Source organism: Camellia sinensis, chromosome 14, assembly GCF_055761805.1.
Source record: "Camellia sinensis isolate YWXY chromosome 14, ASM5576180v1, whole genome shotgun sequence".
Taxonomy (NCBI): Eukaryota; Viridiplantae; Streptophyta; class Magnoliopsida; order Ericales; family Theaceae; genus Camellia; species Camellia sinensis.
Genome location: NC_138974.1, coordinates 35,213,101 through 35,240,699, shown reverse-complemented (window position 1 = coordinate 35,240,699; position 27,599 = coordinate 35,213,101). Strand labels below are relative to the sequence as shown.

At 33.2% G+C, this 27,599-nt stretch overlaps 1 protein-coding gene across 1 annotated transcript; it reads right to left on the bottom strand.

Moving 5' to 3' along the window:
• Positions 1 to 4,327: 4,327 nt before the first annotated feature.
• Positions 4,328 to 5,538, bottom strand: LOC145807671 (uncharacterized). The gene is made up of 2 exons (XM_082906264.1): positions 5,149 to 5,538; positions 4,328 to 5,035 (listed from the first exon to the last, which is right to left on the bottom strand). The coding sequence occupies exons 1-2, from the start codon at positions 5,386 to 5,388 to the stop codon at positions 4,442 to 4,444; spliced, it is 834 nt and encodes a 277-aa protein (XP_082762390.1). The 5' UTR covers positions 5,389 to 5,538; the 3' UTR covers positions 4,328 to 4,441.
• Positions 5,539 to 27,599: the final 22,061 nt, after the last annotated feature.

Sequence of the window (27,599 nt, the reverse complement as noted above, 5' to 3'; positions counted from 1 at the left end):
TCACCAATGAAGCATAAGAGAAGAAAATGGCGAATGTTGACATCACATGTACGTGTAGTGTTGTAGGCAAGCATAAAAATGTTTCATTGGAGAAAGAATAGATAGATGGTAAATCCAATTGTATAGATTGATTTTTATTTTGTTTTTGCCTCATTTGACCTTTGTATTTGAGAAGTTGATCTTATTGTCCCTATTGTTCCTTTCTCTTTTTAATGCAGTTGGTTAATCGTGTCTCTTCAACTTTGAAATTTTCAAGGATTATAAACAAAATCCTTGTTTGATCTTTGAATTTGTTGTTGATATCTGTGTTTGGTGATGATATTAATCCTTGTTCGATTAATTGAATTTGTTATTGTTATCTGTGTTTGATGATGATATTAATCCTTATTTGATTAATTGAATCTGTTATTGAATTTTTGGCATAATCTATTTAGATTATGTTTAATTGAATCTAAAATTGAATTTGTTGCTGTTCTTCATAGACTTGTACAAAACATTGTTTGATTAATTGAATCTGTTATTGAATTTTAATTTAATCTGAAATTGAATCTGTTAGATTGTTAGATTAATTGAAATTGAATATGTTAATTGAAATTGAAACTGTTAATTGAAATTGAATATGTTGCAGAACATTATTTGATTAATTGAATCTATTCTTCATAGATTGTTAAAGAAAAAAGTCCAAACTGCAAACAGCCTGCACATCATCGAACCTTATCCGCACAAATCGCAAACCACACTGCGGGCGGTTGCGGGTTGACTTTTTCCCAAACCACATAGATTCGGGCAGGTCAAAACTGAACCGCAAACTGCACAAATCTGATCTGTGACCACCTTTTTTTTTTTTTATTCAACTGAAGAGATAAAACAGATTACAAGTCTAGAGTCATGGGATATTAGAATCCCTTCTTGAACCAACATTAATCATGTCAGTAGCTAACAAAGAGGAAATAGAACTAGGTGGGTCTTCTAGAAAAAGGAGGTACTCCTGTTGATTCACTCCTAGATTTGCCATAGCATCTGCACTATGATTTACTTCCTTGGGAATTGTGGCAATAGTGCATTGACATCTTTTGAGGATGAAGTTTGCATCTTCAATGAGTGCCCGATATGGTGAGTTCTCACCAGCTTCGTCTCGAATGAGTTCCATAGCCAGTTGAGAGTCAGTTTTGATTTGGATGTTGGCCATTTCTTTCTGCATGATTATGGTATGACCTCTATATATGCCCCAAAGTTCAGCCTCTAGACTTGTACAGTTACCTAAATAGCCATAATATCCCTAAACCCAGGTACCTACTTCATCTTTGAGCAACCCACCAAATCCAGATTGGCCAGGATCACCCTTGGAACATCCATCTGTGTTGAGCTTAAGCTGGCCTGCAATAGGACAAGACCAGAGCATTAGTTTAGGATCTTTAAAATTTGGGTGGAAGATAGCTTGAAAAGCCTCCTGAGTTTCCATAGCCTTTTAGAGTATGGAGTTAACACTGGTGTAAGGAGGTTGTGTAAGATTATTGAACACTTCTCTGTTTCTTTCTTTCTAGATGATCCATAGGGCTGTCAAAAAAACTATAGACCAGTGAATATTGTTGACTTGGTCTTTGCTGTGGATATTGGTTTTAATCCATTCCTGAAAGGTAGCACTATTGCTGTGTTGCCACCAAGTAGAATTCTGCAGATTCAACCAAATTGACTTAGCTTTTGTGCAGCTTCTGGATAAGTGGTGCATGTCTTCTCTGGATGAATGACATCTGGGGTAGATATATGTGTCTGACACATTCCTTATGAGCCTTATATGATTAGTTAGAAGTCTTTCATGCATGACAAGCCAGAGAAATGTTCTCAGTTTATGAGGGGCCTTTAATTTCCAAATCCATTGCCAGTTAACTCCATCTGTTTCTTGGTTTGATAAGGCTTGATAGGCTGCTGCAGTAGAGTACTTACCAGTGGGGGAACTTTTCCAATGAGGTGTGTCATTATATATCACATACTTGGGTCTATGGATTCTAAGAATGGTATCAATGGTCTGTTGGGGTAGCAGGTTGTGAATTGAAGTGAGGTCCCAGTTTCCATCATCATTAAGAATGGAACTGACTTTGGTTAGATCACCAGTGTGGACTCCCTGGATTGCCATGCATAATGGTTGTTCTCCACACCACCAGTCAGCCCAAAGAGAAACATGCTCCCTAGTCCCAACATCCCATTTAATATTTCTATCTAAGACATCTCTGTTTTTGATAGTATGTGAGACTTGTCTCCTAGTAGGCCAGTTGGATAGAGAATAGGTTTTGAGGTACTTAGTTTTGAGAACTTCACACCACAGCTTAGAGTTAGTGGCAATTTTCCAACCAAACTTAGAAATAAGGGCAAAGTTCTGGACTTTGGCTTGTCTAATACCTAAACCCCCATGTTTCTTACTTTTATAGACCTGCTGCCAGTTCGCAAGATGAACTTTCCTCTTGGCTTCAGTACTACCCCAAAGGAAATTTCTATTTAGTTTATCAATTTGGTCACAAACTTTCCTAGGGATTTCCATTGTTTGCATAAGATGGTTAGGCATAGTTGAAGTGACAGCCTTAATCAGGGTTGTTCTACCAGCAAGGGACAAGTTTTTAGCTTTCTATCCTGAGAGTCTTTGGGCCATTTTGTCAAGGATGTCTTTAAACTGGGATTTGGAAACTCTGCTATGGAGGAGAGAAATGCCAAGGTATTTACCCAGATCAGCAGTGAGAGAAATGCCACAATGAAAGCTGAGAGAGGTGGCTTTCCTTCTAGGGACATTTGAAGAAAAGAACATCTTTGATTTTTGAAAATTAATTTTTTGACCAGACATATCACATAATTCAAAAAGAACATCTATAATACAATCACAACTTCTTCTAGTAGCTCTAACAAATAAGATAAGGTCATCAACAAAAAACCAATTGGAAATGGGAGGGCTATTTTTAGAAGCTGGAAGGCCCTTCCATTCACCATTTTTAGTTTTAATTCTAATCATGTTGGACAGATTTTTCATGCAAAGAACAAATAAAGAGGGATAGAGGATCCCTCTGCCTAAGTCCTCTTCACATACTAATGCTGGGTAAGGCCTCACCATTCCAGATGATGGTAGAATTAACATTAGACACACAGTTCATAATGAGAGTGATCCAATCAGGATTGAGATTGAGTTCTTTAAGAGAGTGGTGGATGAAATCCCAGGAAATGCGATCATAGGTTTTTTCCAAATCAATTTTGAGAACCATGCCTCCAAACTTGCCTTTCTTACCTCTAAGGCTTTTTAGATTGAATATTGAATTTGTAAATAGGTGGACTAGATTGGAGTAGACGCCCAGTTTGAATATATCCGATCTAATATTGAATTTGTGAGTATGATTTTTCCTTAATAATTTCCAGGAATAGTTTGATCATAGATTATTCTTCTTCTTATGTAACCTTAGCCCTCATGTCTCTGAATACGAATTTATCCTTGTTTTTGCTCCACAATAAATATTCTCTTTTACTATCAAATATCTACCGGAATCATTCTTGAACAGACATTCTAATCAAATGTAACAAGCTAAGGATTCAAGCCACCCTTTCATTTTGGTAGCATGATGTCGAAATTTTGTTTGATCAAAATTGCTATGCTTCACACAAAAAGTTCCACCCAATTAAAATTCCATCTGCATCAACATACTGAGGTGTATGGACAAATAAAAAATCTCAATAAAATAGAGTCCAAGTTATCACACTTCCTACAACATCAAATTAAAGCAGAGTACTCTGTTTCTCTGCAGTGCAAAGTTTACCATTATTGAAGTAACATTGAAATTGCAATCCAACCCTTTTATTGAATAAAATCTACAGCATTTAAAACCCTTCTTCTTCTTTTTTTGTGTGCAGGAAATGCTGTTTGTCACGCTATGAATTTTGTCAAACGTCATGTGTACATATTGCATTCATTCTACATGACAATTATAGTGCAAATCCATGAAACAAGTGGGAAAATATACATCTAACGATATATAGCATCTCATTTTTTGCCTTTTCCTTTTTAGTGTCATAATTTTCTTTATACCTTTTGGTACTTTTTTTTCATTTAACGCACCAATATCCATTTTTAATTTTTCAAACAGAGTAATATGTGATTAATTTTAAGGGCCATGTTAAAGTGTGCCATTAGGATTAGGGCACGGGTTTTAAAAATATTCCTATACAAGGGTAGTTAGTACTTTTTTCCATTGTACTTGATGGAGATATGAACAAACAGAAAAACACATCCTGGCCAATTATATTAAACAAAATTATGGGGAATTATATTATTTAAATCACTTCAATGTTTATTGGTCATCAAACTGAAGGGAAGAAAACTGGGAAACAAGAACTGAAAACACACACATACAGATGGCTTATACATGAATATTTGTTAGACAAACAGAATCTAGTTAATTAGTAACCACTAAGTCGTTCCCAGGTACCTTCTTTTTGAACCAAAGACAAGCTTAGCATAGAGTGGTAATTGGGCCATGGTAAAAATTGTAATGGGTAGAAATACAACTAAATATTTGGCAATCGATGCGTCTCTTAGCACGTCTCTGAGAACAAAGAAATGTCCACCGCAAAATGATACCAACATAGAAGCCATGGATATGAAGAGCGCGCTCAAACCAATTAGGAGCTTTCTAGGCATGTCAGTGCCAAAATCCATGATTTGGTGTCGAGAGGTGAGAATCGAGAGAAACATGACCACTGCTGTTAGTGAAAAGCAGAGTGCTGCAAGTGATGAGCTTGCAAACACCTCAAACATGCGTTGTTGTTTGAGAATGGGTTCTCCGTTTTTCCCATTAATGCTGCCAGGCACGCTAGCCGATGTGGCAAAGGCGACCGTTGCCATGAGTGTTGCAACGATAGTGCATGACTCTGAGGCTTTGTTTAGCCACTCGGTGTCGCTTTTCACGAGCTCTTTGTGTTCCTGCCTGAAGGTTTCTTCCGGTGTCTTGCCTTTGTCGTTTTGGTAATTCAGCAAATATTTCGGCACAGAGTTCTTAATAAACTGCAGTATGGATTAGAAAAAAAAAACTATTATCAGTCATGTTGAAGCATTAGACAGCTGATCAAATATATATTAGTTTTTAATAAAATGTACTAGCAAGCTAGCCTCCGTACCTCATACCACTTGATTTCCCATTGCATTTGAAGCACAACACTTGGATCGAGCCAAGGCCTATCAGTACTGGGAATTGCAGCAAGATGCAATACACTGTTTCCATTATCATCCACATAATCGAACAAATTATTTGTTATCTGGTTTCCATCTTGCAACAATTTGTAGATATGGAGTTGCCTGTTTTCTACTGCTAAAAGCATCAAGTTCTTTCCCTCTGAGTTCACGTCATGTATAGCCATAGGAAAAGTGTTAAGAATATCCCTTACTATTTCACCAATACCATTCTTTGTTGCAATTATTATCGGTGTACCTGCAGCAAGAAAAATCTCAGAATTTCAATATTTTGCCAATATAGATTTCCATTATACCACTTGATTTTCATGAGGTGGTGTTACAGTAGTGGAGGTGCGGCAGGTGCCATAGGTTGTGTTGTGTTGTGTTGTGGAGGTGCAATAGGTGGTGATGGCCAAGGTAGCAATGTGGGGAAGAAGAGGGAGGAGGGGTAAATTTTTTGTATTTTCTAATTTTGGGCTAGAATTGTTTTTCCAAATTTTCATGAATTACCCGTGGGCATGGATTGGGCTAGGATCGGGCTACGATCGAGTTTACTAATGGGGAAATTACCCACAGGTCCCATGTGAAATATGTGAACACCATTTAATCCCATAACTTTTTGAGTACACCCAAAAGTCCTTTCCTCTCTCTCAGTTTTTTGCTTCCCTTCCTCTCTCATTTTTTTTTCTGTATTTTTCTCTCATCGTCTTTGTCATGGACGACGACCGGTGATCATGTCTTTCTCCATTGATCGGGGTTCACTGATAACCGCCAACCATCGAAATCAACTGGTGACTTCACTCTCACCGACGACGAAGATAATATATTTCCGACGAAGAAGATGAGTGGATGTACTTAGATCTAATGTAGATCTACTCAGATCTACATCAGATCTGAGTAGATCTACATCAGATTTGGCTAGATCTAAACAAAAAATAGTTGCCGGAGTACAATCCTCTCTCTACATGCGCCTTTCTCCTTCGATCGCTTTTTTTTTTTTTTTTTTTCTCTGTTATACACTTCTGTTTTTCTGTTCTAATGGAGAAAATTTTCGAATTCTTAACAAGTAGTTTTTGAGTTTTAGTTACAGGCGGTGAAAACTGTAAAATTTTGCAGTTTCAAATTTTTTTGGTGCTGGAATGAATCATGGTATAAAACTGTAAAATTTTACAGTTTTATAACATGTTTTTCAGTTTGATTAATAAGGATAAATGCTTAATAGATTTTTGTTTTGAAACTGTAACATTTTACAGTTTCAAAACTTACTTTTCAGTTTGATCACTATTTAGAGATTATTTGCTTGAACCTTACAAAAATTGAAAAATAACATATGTTTTCCCCATTGTTGCTGTTTTTTGTCGTTTCATTTTTTTCCTTTTAGTTTATCAATATTTAGCACATTTTGCTATGTTTTTTTTGCTATAATTTATCCATTTATTCTTTTTTTTTTTTCCGGCAATATTCTAGACATTCCGGTGAGTCTCTAGTGATGTTCTTAACGTCCAGTGAACGTTCTGAACATTCCGGCGACTTCCATTAACGTTCTTAACACTTCGGCGAACTTCCGGCGAAACTCCGGCGATGTCCCGGTGATACTCCGGCGACTTCCCGGCGATGTTGAACATTCCGACGAGTCTCCGGCGACCGTTTGACGGAAGTCCTACGGTAGTAAGATGTGAACAGTGTCTGTAAATTAAAAAAAAAAAGGATTTTTTGGTAACAATTAAAAATGTATTGGACTAATTGGTGCAAGTATTTTATTTTGGGATTAGCTGGGTTTTGAACTTGGTACATGGGACTTATCAGTAAGTTCCCCTTTACTAATAGACATTAAAAATTGGCCCAAACTAGGAAACAATGAATAGGTGAACGACTAAAGTGAGAAAAAATATATTTTAGGTAGTAAGGTGAGAAAGGGATAATATTTTAGGGGTGGAAGTGTAATTTACCCAAAATTTTAATTATGTAATAGATATTAGGGGAAATAAAAATTAATCAGCTTGTTTGGTTTGGGTTTTTAGGATTTACTATTCAGAAAATTAAATTTTTTTTTTGTTTTTCTTTTTTTTTAAGCAATTTTTAAAATTTTTAGATACGCTTAACATAAATAATACTTATAAAAAAATCTTTAAAAAATTCATTAAATACCAAAAATATGTTAATTCAATACATTTTCGTATTCTTGTGTATGGATTGATTATTTAAAATATTTTATTTTTTAGATACATCTTAGTAAGGTACATCCAAAAAAGTAAAAAAAAAAAAATTGCTTAAAATTTTAAAAATATTCACAAAAAAAAAAGAAGAAAGAAAACAAAAAACTTAATTAACAAAAAATTTAAACCAAACACAGTGGCCCCGTTTGGTGTAGCTGTTAAAACAGCTTATAGATTATAGCTTAACAGATTATAGATTATGACTTTAATCAGAAGTTGTTAATCTGTTTGGTGTAACTGTTGGATTATAGATTTAAGTTGCCGAGTAGTGTTTGTTAAATAAGCTGTGAAATAGCTTTTTCAATTAATTTTTATTTTTTGTTTGTCTACATTTCTCATAAAAAATAATAATAATAATAATCTATAGTCCATTTGAGTCTTTTTCTATTTTTAAAAAAATAAAAAATAAAAAAATTTAAGAGTATAACCATAAATTAACATATCCACAGCAGAAGCTAATAATCAGAAGTAAGGGGTGAGCAGCTTCTCAGAATCAGCTTTTTTTGAGTTAAAATAAGCTGTTAGAATCAGAAACTGTTTGAAATAAGTTTAACCAAACAGTCCAAAATAATTTTTTCAAAACTAAAAGTCATAAGTTGACTCTGAAAAGCTGAAACAAATACCCCCAATGAATAGTACTTTTGAAAATTAATTATATATCGTAATAGCCTTTACCCGCTTTAATGATTAAAATCATACAATTTTTTTTATTAATATGTAATTATTTTTAAAAAAGTCATTGATTAATTAAGATAGGCATAAACTAATCTCAACACCCAATTATTATTAAAAAAAAAATAATAATAATTGACAAAGATGGTCATTGCCTTGGGAACATGTATTAAAAAAATTTTAGAGCAAAGGAAAGAAACAAGCAGTGATCACCTATCTTTCTTTTCTCCTTTTGGTTGCTTTTGTAGGAATCTTGATCGTCTGTCACATGAATTCAACAATCTCACCACCTCATGATCTGCTAATTGTCCAAATAATATAATGCCTAACTCTTGTTTCTATTTGCCATGCGGAGCTTAGAGAAAAGACATAATGATATTATAAAAAATAAAAAAAAAAACCAAAAATAGTAAAAGATATCACATTAGCTCGGAGTAGGGATGAGCAGTGGATATATTGATTTATCCAAATCGATCAAACCGAACTAATTCGTCGCATTTTGGACGGATGCGTGATGATAAGTGGACGGTTGCGGATTAATTTTTTTTCAATCTGTTTAGTTTTAGACGGATGACAGATTCGAAGTTTGTTTGGCTGCAACCGAACTGTCACATCGCGAGCACCCCAAATAATTTGTAAAACTTTGTATTTTTAATTTGTTTTGGTATTCTATTTGTGTTTTCAATTGAAAAAGAATTTAAATCTTTTGTTGAATATAGTCTGTTGCAAAAGAGTTTTCAACTTGAATATATTTTTTGAATTGAAGAAAATTATTATTTATCTATATTTTTTATTTTTAAATCTATCTCTAAAAAAAAATAAATAAAAAATATGATATATGATATATGCTGGTTGGTTTTTATTTTCAAAAACAGATATAGATGTAACTATACAGAGACATACAATCTCTCCTGATACTATGTTCATAATTCTGGTGATTTGAATTATTTTTATATTTTAAGAATCATAGATTGTAATACTTTATGTGTATGAGGCTTGTTGTGATTGTAATATGTGGATGCGGCATGCAATGATTGTAATATTCTAAAGCTTCAAACTTTTTTTCTTTGGATGAGGCATGCAGTGATTGTAATACTTTTTTTAAATCATTAATTGTAATACTTTTTTTTTTTTTTTTCAGGAAGTGTACAAGTTGAACTACGTTGAAAATTTATAAAACACCAAACCGATTCGCATCCATCTACCAATCCATCAATCCACTCAATACACATCTGCTGAATTGGCGGACGGATGACGAATTGAAGATTCCGTAACCTCAACCAACTTGCGCCCACCCCTAGCTCGCAACAATTGTTTTAAGCACAACAACATCCTCAATTCAATAAAACTATAATAAAAAAATTTCAAAATTTAATCATTGTAATAAATTAAAATTTTAATTTTGTCAATTTAAATTTTAATATTTTTATTTTCTATCTAAACTACTTTTTTTAAACAAAACCTATATTTTATTTATTAAAATTCAATATAAATATAAATATATATATATATATATATATATATATATATATATATATATATAGAATAGTTTTGAGACAGTTTTACTAATGGACAATAGATTTTGAACCAAGGAATACCTTTCTTCTTTCACCAAAAATTTCTTAGAGTGTTTTTTTTCTAAAGTTTTCTAAAGTGGTGCATTGTGTAGTTGAAATTTAATGTTAAAAAATTAATATAACTTATTATTAAATTTCAACCACATAATACACCACTCTAAAAAATTTAAAAAAAAAAAAAACTCTCGAGATCCTTGCTCTTCTTCTTTTGGTTATCTTGGCTGCTGTCCCAGTGGCTCTGACTAAAAACGATGCGAAGCGTGACATCACGATTCTGATTGGAAACTACACTGAAGTCAAACGTGGCATCAATCTCATAGCGTGACGTGGGTTCGCTTCCAGTCGCTTTATTAGGGATCAACATGGTCCGAATTAGGTTAGGTTGAAGTAAAATAAGGGGTTGTTTGGGGTGTCTTAAATAAGTGTATTTTTTGTCTTTTTGAACTAAAAAATTGAGAAAGAAAATATAGATGTTTGGGTTAACTTTTTGACTTTTTATGAAAAAATGTGTAATAAAAAATTGTAAAAATTGGTTTGTAAGAGAAAATTAGAATTGGGAGTTGTGCAGCCGTAATTGTTTACTTTTGGTGAATAGTGTTAACTTTTTAACTTTTTGAGTAACTTTTTGACTTTTTGACTTATTCTGAACTTGCCAAACTTGACCTAAGTTCTTGAAAAATTAAAATCAATCCAATCCATTTAAATTATGAAATCAATTCGAATCAATCCATTTAAATACGAAATGGATCGGTTTAGGATCACAGATTCACATAATTAAATAACAAATATATATATATATATATATATAACACTTTAATTTTATAAAAACATAAATATAGCGTTATATTAGTTCTACAATAGTAACATATTTTTTTATAATAGTGATATACTGTTCTAAAATTTAAACGACTATAAGAAAATTGATTTTACCATAAGAATTTAGACCATTATAAATTAAAACTAAAAACTAACAAACAAAAATAATAAGATATTATACGGATTTAGGTTTGAGTTTATGTTTTATATAGAATAAAAGAAGATACTATGAGGGACAATGTATAATAAAAATATAGACTATTTGTATACGGTTCGGATCGGTTCCAATCTAGAACCGTGAGATTCAATCCGGAACACTTATTCTTCAATCCGAAACTGAACTACGAATTCAAAAAACCAATCCAAATCTATCAAATTGGACTGAACTAAATCGAATTACGAATTTTACGGATTCTTTACGCAACCCTAAGCTTTATAGTCATAAGGGGAAGTATGTTCAACAAGCTCATTCACGATCTTAACGAAGTATAGGTGCTTTGTTTTCAACTCCAGTAATCGTTTTGGAAATAAAATCATTTTCCACGAGAGTCCTAACAACATATAGCAAACATTAACTGTATTATAATAATGTGAAATATATATATATATATACTAAGGGGTGTTTTGAAAACTTAATTAAAAGTCAATTTAATTTTTAATCTATTTTGAGTAATATTATTTCTTTATTTTTTTTATACGTTTTTCGAGAAAAAAAAAGTCAGAAAAAATTAAAAAGTCAATTTTTAATTAACTTTTCAAAATAATTTTAAGATAAATTACACTTTATTCCTTTTATATTTTATCATCTTTTTCATTTTGACTCTTAACCACATATTTGGTCATATATTAGGATAAAATGTAATTTAACAATTTTGATATAAATAAAACACTTATTTTTCAAAGCTTTATTACTTTTTTTTTTTAAACTTGAAATAATTTTTAAACAAATTTAACTATTTCAAACTCGGAAAATGCGTTGGACCCCATTGGGGGTGCTGGGGTCCTTGCTGATTGGCTGAATTTTTTTTTTTTTTTTTTTTTGGGACTTCAGTCACTGACAGTGTGCCATGTGGCACTGGGGGTGCTGGGTCCTTGCTGATTGGCTGAATTTTTTTTTTTTGGACTTCAGCCACTGACAGTGTGCCATGTGGCACTGGAGAGTGCTGGGGGTGCCCAATCACTGGAGGTTCTTAGCATCACCGTTCAAACTTAATAACCATTGCAATTGATTTAAACTTAAACAACTATTTCAAATTTAACTGTTTCACACACAATATATACCGACACTCACACTCATGACAAGTAAATACTAATATGAGAATATATGACCTTTCTACAACAAAAATCAAAACAATCCGATATGGAGAGAGCAGTCTACAGATGAGCTACTCCATTGTGATAAGCTCTCAATTCAACTATATTTCTATATATAATATATATAATTAAAAGATTATAATTATTTCATCAATTTAATTTTTACATAAAATATAACTTATTATTATGGTAGATCTCAACAAGTCCAATCATTACTGTCAAGTAAACTTGAGAAAAGTTTACACCTGCTGTTTTTTATCACAATTTAATCATCATTTCATCTGTGATATAATAGGTCTATTACTATTGTCTATTTCTAATGCATACATATGAGTTGGTAAATATGATTAAAAATAAATGGATAAATTATACTTATTTTTCTTGAGATTTTTTACAATTACAAGAACTTTCTCTATAATTTTAATAATTATACTAACATACCTTACTTTTGAAACTATTATAAAGATGAATAATGTTTGAGGGCCCGAAATTAGGGGCTCGAATCGTTTTGGGTTTTGATTTTTTTTTTCTTCCTTTTCTTTTCTTCCTTTTCTTTCTTATTCTTCGTTGAGTTGAACAGAGGCGAGAGAGAGAACACAGAGGCGAGAGCGAGAACGCAGGTCGTCGTCGGTATCGCAGCCCGTCGGCGTCCCAGCTCGTCGGCCGATCTCGCAGCTCGTCCCTCGTCGCTCGTCGGCATCGCAGCCCCGCCTCCGCCTCTGCCTCCGCCCGCCGCCACCTCCGCATCCGCATCCGCCTCTGCCTCCGCCTCCACCTCCGCCTCCGCCCGATTTTGTTGGCCCCTCCAGTTGAGTTCTTCTTCTCCTCTTCCTTCTCCTTCTTCTTCCTCCTAATTTCGAGCCAAATTCGAGCCCCTATATTCGGGCTCTGTAGCATTACTGTATAAAGATTCCCTCACTATTATTTTCCGTTGGGCTATTTGTTTGTGTCATGCTGATATCATATCAATAATGACGAAATTACCGTTTAGATACTTTATCTATTCAAATGGGTAATTTCCTAATAATTTAATATAATATTTAAATTATGAGGAAAAAAAATCTTAAATTATTAAAATATTATTAAATCATTTAATGGGAAAAAAAACTAATTTTTTATTAATAAAATATTTAAAAATAAACAATCTCTCTAAAATTAATGTTAGATAATATCATAATAATTTAATATAAGACTTATTTCATACTACATAAACAATGTAAAATTTTTCATTTTAAGTAATGCACTTATTATTTAATTTTTTTTTTAAAAGTTGAAATAAATGAATTTATATTTTTTCAAAACATTTGCATTACTTTTTTCGATTAGCAAAGAAAAAGGAAACTTTTATTGATGAAAGAGCAAGAACAAGCACCCAAATACATCAATAAAAGAGGGAAGTGCAAAAACATCATAGCTATCACTCCACAATCCCAACTAAGTTGGCATCAAGAAGGAAGCACAATCATTTGTTAGCACTAAACCCACTGATTGGCGAGATACCAATCGAAAACAAAGAGGAAACTAGAAAGGCCGCCAAAAAACACCAACAACAAGCTCCACCACCAGCAAACTTGGCAGCAGTAGCAACCTACCAACTTTGCCAACACCTACCCCTGAAGACTCTACCAGCACCTTCTAAGACATACACCATCTATCTCCTTGCCACACGAAAAGGCACTAAGTATTTAACACCCATGATATCAACAAGCAGCACCAATAGATAGCAGCACCAGGTTGCAAAAACAACAGATAGCAACACCAGATAGCAGCATCAGGACTGTTGACAAACTGAAGAGTGCACCAATTACACTTTTACTACACATGACAGCAAACACCAGTAACAAGAAAAACCAGCAACAATAGGACCATCAACAGTAGTGCAAAACAACAAAACACCAGCATAGGGCTTCCCACACCAGTAACAAAACCAGCACATGGCATCCCAGAACACTGCCACCACAATGCCATAGTAAACACCCTTCACCTCATACAATGTCTGATCCAATTCAAAGTACAAAAAAATGCAACAACCATAGCAGCTACTGAGAATATTCCAAAATATAACCCATTGAGCCAAAATTGCCTGCCACATCAGATTACTACCACCAACAGTAAATTCCAATAAGCATCAAAGCAGAATCAACAACCTAGCATCACAACAACCACAGACAGCAGCATCAACAATCAAATTGCCCTTCAAGCTTCACACCGACAACAATATACAGCAGAACCAGCATCTAGATACAACCATCCAGCAATAATCAATCATCAGAACATCCAGCAAGCATCCAATAAGAAGAAGCTAAGAATGACCTCTGAGTTACTGGACGTTATTAACAATTTCCTGCAGAGAGTAAAACCCATCACTGGAATGAGCCTTAACCCAAATGGCAATTCTGAATTTGATCAAATCGCACACTTTCACCAGATTTGCTTGCTTACTTTGGAACACAACCTCATCTCCGAGCTTCCATAATGACCACAATACAGCCAATGGTATAGTCTGCCAAATCAAATTTGTAAATTTACCCCACCTAAAACCACTCCGCCAGCCAAGAAGTTTCTCCACATTCCGAGGTATAACCCAATGCAGCCCCCACCATTGCAGTAAACAAGACCACACCCTCTAAGCAAAAGGACACCACAGCAAGATATGGGGCACTGACACCACCTCCCTCCTGCAAAATATGCATAGGACCGAAGCCTCAGGACCTAAAACCCCAATTCTTTGCAAAAATGAAGAAGTCTTAAGTTTTCCCTTCCATGCCAACCATCCAAGAAACTGCACTTTTGGGGGGTAAATATTGTTCTAAAGTAACTTAGAAACCAATAGAGGAGTGAAAGGCATCAACAAAGAATACAGGGAAGAGACCGAAAACTGTCCAGAAGTATTAGCCAACCACTGTAGACAGTCATCTCTATCTGAAGATCCAGACCCAACAGAGTTCAACCAAGCCTCCAAACTAATCAGCTCATCTGATTCCCAACTCAGCAAGGCTCTTCTAAACCTGAGAAAACCATCTGACTGGTCGACCCTCCTATCCAGCACCAGCTTAGCAAAGCTCTTATTTATTCATATGTACAAACATTATTATTTTATCTTTTCTCTATCATATATTATTCTCAAATTTTAATATTTATCTTTGGATCATTAAACTTCTAGTCCTTGCATAATTAAAAAAATGAAATTTAATATTTTTACATGATTAAAAAAATTAAAAAATAAATATAAAAGTAGAAAATATATAATCACCCCACAATAAATTAAAATTAGTTTATAGGGACCGAAGGAGTATGAAATCTTAGAATTAATTTCTCACCTTCATTAATGGTTATATATTATTTTATTTTTTTCTATAAAAGTTCAAAAACTTGTGGAAAAAAATAGAGTCAAGAAATTATATTTATATTTTGAAAAAATTATGAAGAATAAATAATAATTTCATATATATTTAATAGGGTAAATTAAATTTAGTGCATATAAGGTTAATATTAATGTTGATAACCATGGAGGAGGTAAATTTTTTTTTTTTTTACTTTTATATTTATTTTTCTTAATTTTTTTAGTTATGTGAGAAATATTAACTTACTTTTTTAAAATATGCATCAACAAGAAGTTTAATGGTGCAAAGATAAAAATTAAAATTTGAGAATAATATTGAGAAGAGATGAAATAATATATTTTTTTTTACATAAGAATGAATAAGCAATGCAAATTGCCAAGAAAAAAATAAATACATTTATTTCAACTTTAAAAAAATTAAATAATAAATATATTATTTAAAATAATAAATCTTACGTTATTTATGTAGTCTAAAATAAATCTTATATTAAATTATTATAATGTTATCTAAAATATACGCGTTTTAAATGGGTGTATGCTAGAATTGGCCTTTACCATAGTTGAGTGGAGCAATCGTTGTCATGAGCAGGCTCTTCATGAAACTACTGGCTTTGTAGTAAAGCTTTTCGAACCAACGGTAATTATGCTGAGAATTCGATTTTAGCTCAGGAGGATTCTCCTCATCATTACTAGAGAGATCGTCCCCTGTTGTTAGAATAGTTCAATTAAAATCTATACTATATATTAAAGCCTTGTTTGTCATCTACTATATAATTCATCTTTTTATCTTTTTATCTTTTTTCCATCACATCATCTCTCTACTTTTTTGCACATCTTTCGTAAAAAGACAAAAAGTGCACTTTTTTAGTACACCCCAAACCAACCCTAAGTAAAAGGGGTTTTTAACCCCAAGTCTTGTAGGAGCTCCAATCTCCCAATCTAAATTTTCTGATTTCTTGATTTAAAAAAAAAAAAACCTTAACATTTATTAACTTCTCACAACCCTCAAATCTTACTCTCATAATAGTACTTTAATGCATTAAGAACAAGTATAATTTTTTTTTTGAAATCCAACACATATGAATTCTTTGAAAAGTCCCAACACATATGATTATTATTCCTCATAATAACACTTTAATGTATTAAGAACAAATATAAAAAAAAAATTCTTAAAAAGTCCAACACATATGATTATTATCAAAATATTAAATTTTAATATAATATAATAATAAAAAAAGACATTTAATTCCATGAAAAGTCTAACACATATGATTATTATCAGAATATTAAACTTTAATAAAATATAAAAAAAGGAAAAAAATAAGGCATTTAAAAAAGAAAAAGAAAAAAAGAAAACATTTAAAAATCATAATTCATATATATAGATAATTGTAAATATAATCCGTGCATAGCACGGGTGATAGGCTAGTATTCATATAATAGGAAACAAGAACAAAAGCAAAATTGTAATTTTATTTAAAGTTCGTTTGGAAAGTGGGTTAGCTTTTTTATTTTTTTGACTGTTTTAGTTTGGAGTTAAAAAGTCTCGTTTGGATAGGATTTTTGATTTTTTTGACTTTTTTGTGAGAGAAAGAATATAATGATTATAGATTGGATATAATATTTTGTCTTATTAAAGTAAAAAATTTATTTTATTTTTTGTGACTAAAATAGCCAAAAAAGTCCCAAGTTGAGCTTCCCAAACAAAGCCTAGGAATAATCTAAAAAAATGTATTTATTTGAGTGATCATCTCTTTATTTTTATATATATATATATATATATATATATAAAAAGTTAAAAAATACATTAAATAAGCAAACTTGAGACAACTCCTTAATATATCCCCTGAAATAAAATCATCGTTTCTAATAGATGTAACTAGTTGCATTTTGAATTTTTGTTTTAAATGGTGATTGGTTTGGATCATTAATTAAACAAGCATTGTTAAAATGTTTCTCAGTAAGATATCATGACGTGTTATGTATGAAAATTTTTATAATACGCACTTTAATATTTATAATTTTTAATTATGATTTATTATGATAATAATTAATGTTTAGTTATTATTTATTGTGATGTTATAGCTATAATTCATTTTTATATTGGTTATGACTCAAGTTAAAATGAAAATAAGATTACAATTTAAATTATAAAATTAAAATTTTATTTATATATATTTTGTAATTTTCTCAATATATTAAAATGTGGAGACCCCCGATTTGTTTGCGAATCACAATCATCTTCTATTCTCAATGTGCATAAATGTAACCTTTTGCAAATCCGAAAGCAATAAATAAATTATGAAAGAGCAGTACTATAATCCAAAATGGATACGCATTCTTCAAACTCAATATTGTCATAGTTTATTAGAGGGCTCATTCGGAAAGATGGCTATTTTGATTGATTTTTTAACTATTTAAATTAAGACTAAAAAAGTTTATTAAGATTAAATGAATCTAAATTTTTTTTAAAGAAATTATTAAAAATATAAATATACAAATTGAAAACACAAAAAAACTATTTTTAAAAATTGAAAACTAAACAGGATGATTATGTTGGAAATGGTTATAAAATTCTGGATAAAACCAGAATTTTTTCCTAAGTTCGGTCTATTTTTTAGGTGGGTCCCGAGTGTCGATTTACTCGGGTCAAAGTGGTAACGCGTTCTATGCCGCGTTGTGATTCACGTGGTATATTTGGTTGCTCAAAACCATTACCGAGTGAATGGGAAATTGAAGCCAAAGTGTGCTCCATGGAAATGGAGTTTTGGTGGAAATTCCTTAAGGTTGTAAATTGGCTTGTCCCACATTGATTTGGTGGGAAGTTTTGAAAGGGTTTATAAGGCATAGGGTGAGATACTTGGGGTGTGCCCCAAGGGGTACTCAAGTGTTTTAGAGGGAGAGGTTATGGGCAAAATGGGCTAGACCCATTGGACCCAAAAATCACCACACACGCGCGCCGCCGTCCAGTCGAGCGGGCTGGGCTGGGCTGGGCCTAGGTGCGTGGTGTGTGGTTGGGTTGGGCTTCTAATCTTTTTGGGTAAACTGTTTTGGAATTAGTACACACCCAAACAGGGCCCTTCCCGTAATTGCTATCTGTTTGAATTCAAACCCCAACAGGTATCATACCTGTTCAATTCAAAACCAAGAGCCACATACCTGTTCAATTCAAAACCAATAGCCACCTTCACATCTATAAATAGGACCACCCTCATTTGATGTTTTCATTCAGAAATTTCGTATTTCACCTCTGCTAATTCTATTCTTCATCTTGCTGCATTTTATTTCTAAAAGAAAGAGTGTAAACACTTAGTGTGTTCGTAAGGCAAACAATTTGTAGTGCTGCTATTGTTTGTGGTAAGATCATTTCATCCTGGGAGATAGACGTCCAAATTCTGAAAGCACCGTGGAGAGGACGAATCTGTCTTAAGGACACAGTGTTAAACACTGGACTTGATCAGAAAAGTTATTCAAATAAATTAACCAAGTAAGTTGTTTAATTTTATTCTGTTTTTTATTTGTTTATTTAATCAGATTTTATCTTTGTTTTTGTAACAAAATAAAATCTGTGGTTTTATTTATTTATTATTATTTCGTGTTTGATTTTTGTAATCAAACAAATTCTCTCCTTTTTATCTATTTCTTTTATTCTTGTTGTTGTTTTGTACACAACAGAATTTAATCTATTTAAATACAGTGAAGATTGTCCAACAATCTTAAGACAGATTCGTTTTTGGGTATCTTCATTGTATTTAATTTTCTGTGTTTTTAAATTAATATTCTGGTTGGAAAAACAAATAGTGATTTATGCTATTTGACAGATAGTAGTAATATACTGTCTCTTTTCTTTGACAACAACTAGTAGTACGATACTAGTGTCATTAACAATTCAGAATATTATTTGGTATTACAGAAAATTCTTGTGATATTTTATTTTTCTAGTTTTAGTAACAAGGAAAATAAAATTATTTTGTTGTTATAATTATTTTCTGGTTTTAGTAACTAGAAAATTATTTTGTGTTTTAATTTATTTTCTAATTATTAGAAAATTATTTTGTGTTTGTTCTGATTTTTGTAATCAGATAGTTTTGTGGTATTTTATTTTCTAGTTTTGGTAACAAGAAAAATAAAATGATTTTGTGTTATAATTTATTTTCTGGTTTAAGTAACTAGAAAATTAATTTATGGTTTGGTTTTCTGATTTTTGTAATCAGATATTATTTCGGTATTTTATTTTACTAGTTTTAGTAACAAGGAAAATAGAATTATTTTGTATTGTAATTTATTTTCTAGTTTTAGTAACTAGAAAATTAATTTTGTTAATCAATCATGTAACTTTGTGACTCGGTCACAATCTGTTAACTTTGTAAGTAACTTATGGTTTCGTTTGGTAGACCACTTATTTTTTAACCTTCTGTGAAAAAGGTGTTAATGATTTTGACTTTATCATAGTTCATCGTGAGTATACCATGAAAGAATTTGTTTCTAGAGTAAAATATTAGTTTTACAAACTAATTTTATTTTTATTACAATGTGGATTCATAGTCTTGAATTGTTTCTGCACTTGAGTCGGAAAATATATATATATTCACAAGAACATTTTAATGCATATTTAATTTGTTTATTTATGTACAAATCAAACTTATTAAATGAAGGTATGTTTTGTCATTTTGAAGTTTAAAGTTTAAATGTGTTGGATTTGATTTATGAGTTGAGAATCCTTTTATTTCATGATGCAAGTGATGGGATCGTGCATGATTAATTTATTTTGTTAATTCATTATTTTTAGTTGATGCGTTTGATATGCATGTATGATATCAACTCAAGTTATTTCTTAACAATAATGTCAAGTGATTTGGAATGATAAATTGTTATGTCGACTTTGGACATAAGCAGGTTAATTTGAATATTTCTAATCAATTTTGAATGGGTGTTTAAACACCAGAGAAATTTAAACATGAAGATGTATGTAATTATATCGGTCCGTTTAATTGGGAAGTAATTTAAGAAATCTTTTATGTTGATTATTGAATTATGTGACATGAGATGTCATTAATAATTATTTTACTTGCGTAGCAGAATTTGTTAAACCATGAACCATTTTATTAATATGGGGGTGTATCTCTTGCATTAGTTGAGATAATTTAATTTTCTTCTGTCACAAATATTTTTATAACAGTGACATTTATTTGTTATTGAGTTGCAAGAATGTATACAATCAAATGGGTTTTTGAATTGTTTGATTCTTAGGCAAAATTTTTTATGAGGATATAATTTTGTCAAAACATTAATTCTGACTTGAGTAGTCATAATTATTTTGGTTTTTTCTTGAATTTGTTTTAAAATTCATTGATTTATATTAGAAGTGATAGGGGTGGTGAATATAATGCACCATTAAATGAATTTTGTGCACAACATGGCATTATTCACCAAACTATAGCCCCTTATTCTCCACAGCAAAATGGAATTGCTGAAAGGAAGAATAGAACCCTAAAAGAAATGATGAATGCCATGTTACTAAGTTCAGGTTTACCACAGAACTTGTGGGGGGAAGCAATATTGTCTGCTAATTATGTTCTTAATAGAATACCCCACAAGAAAACCAAAAGCATTCCTTATGAATTGTGGAAAGGTCGACCACCTTCCTACAAATACTTAAAAGTGTGGGGGTGTTTGGCAAAAGTTGAAGTACCTGTTCCTAAAAAGACTAAGATTAGACCAAAAACAGTAGATTGTGTGTTTATTGGTTATGCTCAGAATAGTAGTGCATATCGGTTTCTGACTTATAAATTAGATATACCTGATATAAATGTGAACACTATTATAGAGTCAAGGAATGCTGTGTTTTTTGAACATGTCTTTCCTTACAAGAAAGAACAGGAATTAAGTTCACAGAAAAGAACTTATGATTGTACACAAAGTCAAGAGACTAATGACAATCAAACACAAGAGACTAGTAATAGTCTTGACCAACAGGATTTAACTAATGATGAACCTAGACGAAGTAAGAGAGCAAGAACATCCAAATCCTTTGGTCCAGATTTTCTGACATACTTGTTAGAAAATGAACCTCAAAGCTTTAAGGCAGCAATGACAGGTCCTGAAGCACCTTTGTGGAAAGAGGCTGTTAATAATGAAATTGAATCCATTATGCAAAATCATACTTGGGAATTGGTGGATCTTCCACCAGGTTCTAAACCTCTTGGATATAAATGGATATTCAAGAGAAAAATGAAAGCAGATGGTTCAATTGACAAGTATAAAGCAAGACTTGTTGTTAAAGGTTACAGACAAAAGGAAGGTCTGGACTATTTTGACACATATTCCCCTGTGACAAGAATAACATCCATTCACATGCTTATTTCTATAGCAGCGTTGTTTAAATTAGAAATACATCAAATGGATGTTAAGACAGCTTTCTTAAACGGTGATCTAAATGAAGAGATCTATATGGAACAACCCAAAGGGTTTGTAGTATCAGGACAAGAAAAGAAAGTTTGTCGACTTGTAAAATCCCTTTATGGATTAAAACAAGCACCTAAGCAATGGCATGAAAAATTTGATCAAGCAATGCTTACTAATGGGTTTAAGATAAACGAATGTGACAAATGCGTCTATGTTAAAAACACTGACTAAGGATATGTCATAGTTTGTCTTTATGTGGATGACATGCTTATCATTGGAAGCAGTCAAAACATGATCAAATCAACTAAGCAAATGCTTAACAAAAGATTTGATATGAAAGATATGGGGGTCGCAGATGTTATATTAGGAATGAAAATTACTAAAACATCTGACGGATATGCGTTATCTCAATCTCATTATATTGAGAAAATTCTTGATAAATTTATCAAGGATGATTTGAATTTAGCTAGAACACCTGTAGACATCAGTCTTTATTTATCAAAAAAATAAAGGTGATGCAGTGTCTCAGTTAAAATACTCTCAAATCATTGGAAGCCTAATGTACCTAATGAATTGTACTCATCCTGATATAGCTTATGCTATCAGTAAATTGAGTAGGTACACTAGTAACCCTGGAGAAGACCATTGGAAAGCGATCATTCGAGTTCTTAGATATCTAAGATTTACTCGTGATCATGGTTTGAACTTTACTCGATATCCAACAGTACTCGAAGGTTATTGTGATGCCAATTGGATATCGGATACTAAAGATTCAAAATCCACTAGTGGATATGTCTTTACTTTAGGAGGCGCTGCTGTTTCTTGGAAGTCTACGAAACAAACTTGCATCGCACGATCCACAATGGAATCCGAGTTCATTGCTTTAGACAAAGCAGGTGAAGAAGCAGAATGGCTTCGTCACTTCTTAGTAGACATTCCAATGTGGCCAAAACCTGTGCCAGCTATTTGCATTCATTGTGATAGTCAATCTGCAATAGGCAGGGCACAGAATCATATGTATAATGGTAAGTCACGACATATTCGTCGTCGACATAATACCGTAAGGCAATTGTTGTCAAACGGAATAATCTCAATAGATTATATAAAATTTAAAGAGAATATTGCGGATCCGTTAACAAAAGGTTTGACAAAAGAGCTAGTGTATAGTTCATCGAAGGGGATGGGATTAAAGCCTATTACATATGAGTCGTCATAATGGTAACCCTACTTATATGACTGGAGATCCCAAGAACTAAGTTCAAAGGGACAACTAAGTTATGTATGGCTCGCCAGAATCACCAAGGGATTAAAATTCCTACCCATTCCTATGGTGAGAGTGATATCTGCAACATATGTTGTATGCAGGGGTATAAGGATAAGCTTTGCTTTTAATGATTACTTATATCTTGATTAAGGCATAAAATCAAGATGAGTATAAGGAGATACTCACAATAAGAATCACCTATATGAGTGTTGAACTGGGGCCGGTTCTATGAGAATGAAAAGGCTAAATTCTTTAGAAACACTTATGAAAACCAGGCGCGTTCAAGGCCAAAATGAACACAACAGTGAGAACCACGATGTGTTAGAGGATATTTTGTGTGAAATCTATTGTCTTGCCTTACACAAACGGCTGAACAATTCAAGGCATCGCGTCCATTGGTTAGCCAGTAAGTCCGATAGGTTATCACTAGGGAAGGTTCAAAGCCGAAAACTACCTATCCTGATGCAAGATATTTTCGACTTATACTCTTTCGTTAAGTCTGCATATTGTTGCATTTCCGTTGACATCAAATTCCATTCATGTGGGGGATTGTTGGAAATGGTTATAAAATTCTGGATAAAACCAGAATTTTTTCCTAAGTTCGGTCTATATTTTAGGTGGGCCCCGAGTGTTGATTTACTCGGGTCAAAGTGGTAACGCGTTCTATGCTGCGTTGTGATTCACGTGGTATATTTGGTTGCTCAAAACCATTACCGAGTGAATGGGAAATTGAAGCCAAAGTGTGCTCCATGGAAGTGGAGTTTTGGTGGAAATTCCTTAAGGTTGTAAATTGGCTTGTCCCACATTGATTTGGTGGGAAGTTTTGAAAGGGTTTATAAGGCTTAGGGTGAGATACTTGGGGTGTGCCCCAAGGGGTACCCAAGTGTTTTAGAGGGAGAGGTTATGGGCAAAATGGGCTAGACCCATTGGACCCAAAAATCACCACACACGCGCGCGCGCGCCGCCGCCGCCGTCCGTCTGGTCGGTCAGGCGGGCTGGGCTGGGCCTAGGCTTGGGCGCGGGTGCGTGGTGTGTGGTTGGGTTGGGCTTCTAATCTTTTTGGGCCAAAAACATTTGAATTTAATTTTATTTTTTGGTAAAATAAAATCCAGAATTCAAATTAAACTGATTTGGATTTTCTGTACATCCAAACAGGGCCCTTCCCGTTTTCAAACAGAAATAAACTGTTTTGGAATTAGTGCACACCCAAACAGGGCCCTTCCCGTAATTGCTATCTGTTTGAATTGTTGAATCTGTTTGAATTCAAAACCCAATAGGTATCATACCTGTTCAATTCAAAACCAAGAGCCACATACCTGTTCAATTCAAAACCAATAGCCACCTTCACATCTATAAATAGGACCACCCTCATTTGATGTTTTCATTCAGAAATTTCGTATTTCACCTCTGCCAATTCTATTCTTCATCTTGCTGCATTTTATTTCTAAAAGAAAGAGTGTAAACACTTAGTGTGTTCGTAAGGCAAACAATTTGTAGTGCTGCTATTGTTTGTGGTAAGATCATTTCATCCTAGGAGATAGACGTCCAAATTCTGAAAGCACCGTGGAGAGGACGAATCTGTCTTAAGGACACAGTGTTAAACACTGGACTTGATCAGAAAAGTTATTCAAATAAATTAACCAAGTAAGTTGTTTAATTTTATTCTGTTTTTTATTTGTTTATTTAATCAGATTTTATCTTTGTTTTTGTAACAAAATAAAATCTGTGGTTTTATTTATTTATTATTATTTCGTGTTTGATTTTTGTAATCAAACAAATTCTCTCATTTTTATCTATTTCTTTTATTCTTGTTGTTGTTTTGTACACAACAGAATTTAATCTATTTAAATACAGTGAAGATTGTCCAACAGATTATTGTTTCGACAATACAATTCCATTTTAAATTATATGCAAACCGTGTGAATTAGTGTTTATTATATATACCAACCAATGTAAAGAATAATTCCCTCGTGTAATCCTCGAGTAATATGTATATATACTTAGGCCTCGTTTGAAAACTTTTCATTTTAGCAAAAAGGTCAAAAAATTATTAAATTAGTCAAAAAGCCAATAACTTATACCAAAAAATCAAAAATTCTATTTTCTCTCTACTTTTTGCACATCTTTTCGTAAAAAGCTAAAAAATCATCCCAAACATACTAATTTTTTTTAGCTCATATTTTATCTAAATAATTAAAAAATTACTAAATTAACTTGTTCCCAAACGAGACCTTAGAGTCTGAAATCTGTTCAAAAGTATCCGCTAGTTTCCGGAAATTCCTTTCCCACTTGGGCTTCTCAGCCGGAATATCTTGCAAAGCAGAAGGAAATGGTAACCAATATACCTGTTTAGGTACCTTCTTCAATGCTCTATAATGTGGTGTTTGGTTACAAGATTTAGAGAGAAATTTGAAAAAAGAAAGAGAAAAGGTATATAAAATTATGTAAAATTTAAGTATATTTTATTTATATTTCACCTACTTTTTTTATTTCTCTTTCCAAATCCCTCTTTAAATCCCTAACCAAATACAACATAATAATGTTTCTCCAAATTTGATAGTTGAATTTTAGCCTCAGAATCATAATGGTGATTTTTATGTTATATTTGGTTTATGGATTTGAAAATAAATAAAATATAATTATATTTTATATAACTTTTCTCTTTTTTTTAAAAAAAATTTCTTCTCAAATTCATAAATCAAACCTAGCCTTAAAAGCAAAAAGAAGAAAGAAAAAAGGATCAATTAATCAATTAGTAAAACATATTTATTTGCGCTGTGTTTGATTCATAGATTTAAGAAGGAATTTAAAAATAGTAATGAAAAAGTAGGTGACATGTGAATAAATTATAATTATATTTTACCTACATTTCATATATTTTTTCTCTTTCACTTTCGAAACTCCTATGCCTCTGTTTGGGAAGTGGGTTGGCTTTTGGCTTTTTGGCTTTTTTGGCTATTTTAGCCTGGGCTAAAAAGTTTGGTTTGTGAAGGGTTTTTTGGCTTTTTGGCTTTTTTGACTTTTTTTGTGAGAGAAGAATGTAATGATTATGGGTTGGATGTGATATTTTGTTTTTTGTGGCTAAAATAGTCTATTTTGTCTTTTGTGGCTAAAATAGCCAAAAAAGTCCCGTTTAGCTCTTGCCAAACGGAGGCATATAAATTTATGAAGGTTGGAATAGGTATGCTTACAGTGATAAATGATTTTTTGCAGCAACGTGAACTGGCTACTACTACTACTTCTGAATGCAGAAGGATTGCTGGCTAGAAGATGGAGAGGGGTATTTCCTCCCTCGTCAATACAGTGAACAAACTCTTTATAGTGATTAATTATTAGATAACCCAAATCTGACAATCACAAAAGGATAAGTTCATATATATATATATTGTGGGGACATTTTTTGAATAATGACACATGGTCAATGTGGCACAGAAGTGCCAGTCAAGGTGTCACGTGTCTTGATCATGACGCCGAGATGATCTCGGCTAGGCCGAGGTTATCTGCGGAGATACTGAAATTCGAGATAAGCAGATAAGCTATAAGAATCCTAGAATGGGGAAGAACCTCAGCCTAGGTAAAAATAAAGCTCTTAGGGAGTTCATATTTATCTATTGGAGAGTCCAAGACAAGCATTGGGCCAGAGTCCATTGAAGCTTGGCTTCTACAGGGATCAGGTCAGTGCTGTGTATAAAAACAAGGCACCCTCACAGGTCTAAGGTACGCTTTTTGCATTATGAATAGTGAGTTAAGAACTTTTGCTATCTTTGAGAGATAACTGACTTGATCGTCGGAGTGCTCCCGGGTGGACGAACCACTGTCGGAATCTTATCTTTCTGTGACAGGTCATTCGAGCGCAATCTATTCTGCCGGTGTTCCCCAGCTGAGTACCTGTTTGGCAATGTAGTCAAAAATCAACACACATAATTTGGCGCCGTCTGTGGCAAAGAAAGGAGAATAGATGGCCAACGACGGACAAAAAGAAAATCGGGGACGACATCCCCATTAGAAGTGGAAAACATATTGACCTTGACGTCGAGGAAGACAACTGCAACGAAGAAATTCGTGATAAGAATCACGGAGAAAAAAACGTCGGCTAGGAAGGAGACGTACCAAAAAAGACAGACCAAGGTAGGTATTATAACGAGGACGACCTCCAGGTATGGAAAGATACATGCCTGCAGAGGGATGGCGAGATGAAAGGAATGGCGAGCAAATTGGCAGACCTACAATTGATGGTCAATTTCATGATGCAGAACAACGTCATGCAGCCACCGTTCCCGTCACAAGATACGCCGATTCCAGCGACCAAGAAAGATGCCTAAAAAATGGGGCAGAAAATAGTTCCTGCAGGCCCTTAGCACGACAAGACCAAAGAACATTCTTTCCGGCCTTCACGGGAGATCGGGCATGGAGAATCAATGAGAGGGGATTCTTAGAAGACACGTCGAACCAGAGAAACCTGCACCAAAGAACATCGACATGTTCAAGGAAAGGAACTCTGTTTTGACACGAACAATGGAGGGAGGTCCAAAAGGACTCATAATGACACTGGAAGTAGTGCACTGAAAAGGTTGAAATTCGGAGATAGCTGAGCTCCTGGACGGACCAAGGAGGATTTGAGGGATTACTTCTAGAGGAAGCGACAAGATGCCGAGATAACCTCTCCGGTCAAGCCGAGAACGCCATTTTCGGTAGAGTTGGATAAATTCGAAAACCCGAAGAGGTTCCACATACCAAGATTCTAGATATACGACGGTAAGTCGGACCCTAACTTTTACATCAGTTTGTA

What these genes read in the sequence shown, in the direction of transcription:
- LOC145807671 (XM_082906264.1), bottom strand. Translation starts at nt 5,388, where the DNA reads ATGGCTATACATGACGTGAACTCAGAGGGAAAGAACTTGATGCTTTTA. An exon ending in GGGAAATCAAGTGGTATGAG is followed by an intron (nt 5,036 to 5,148) that starts GTACGGAGGCTA and finishes TCCATACTGCAG; the next exon opens with TTTATTAAGAACTCTGTGCC.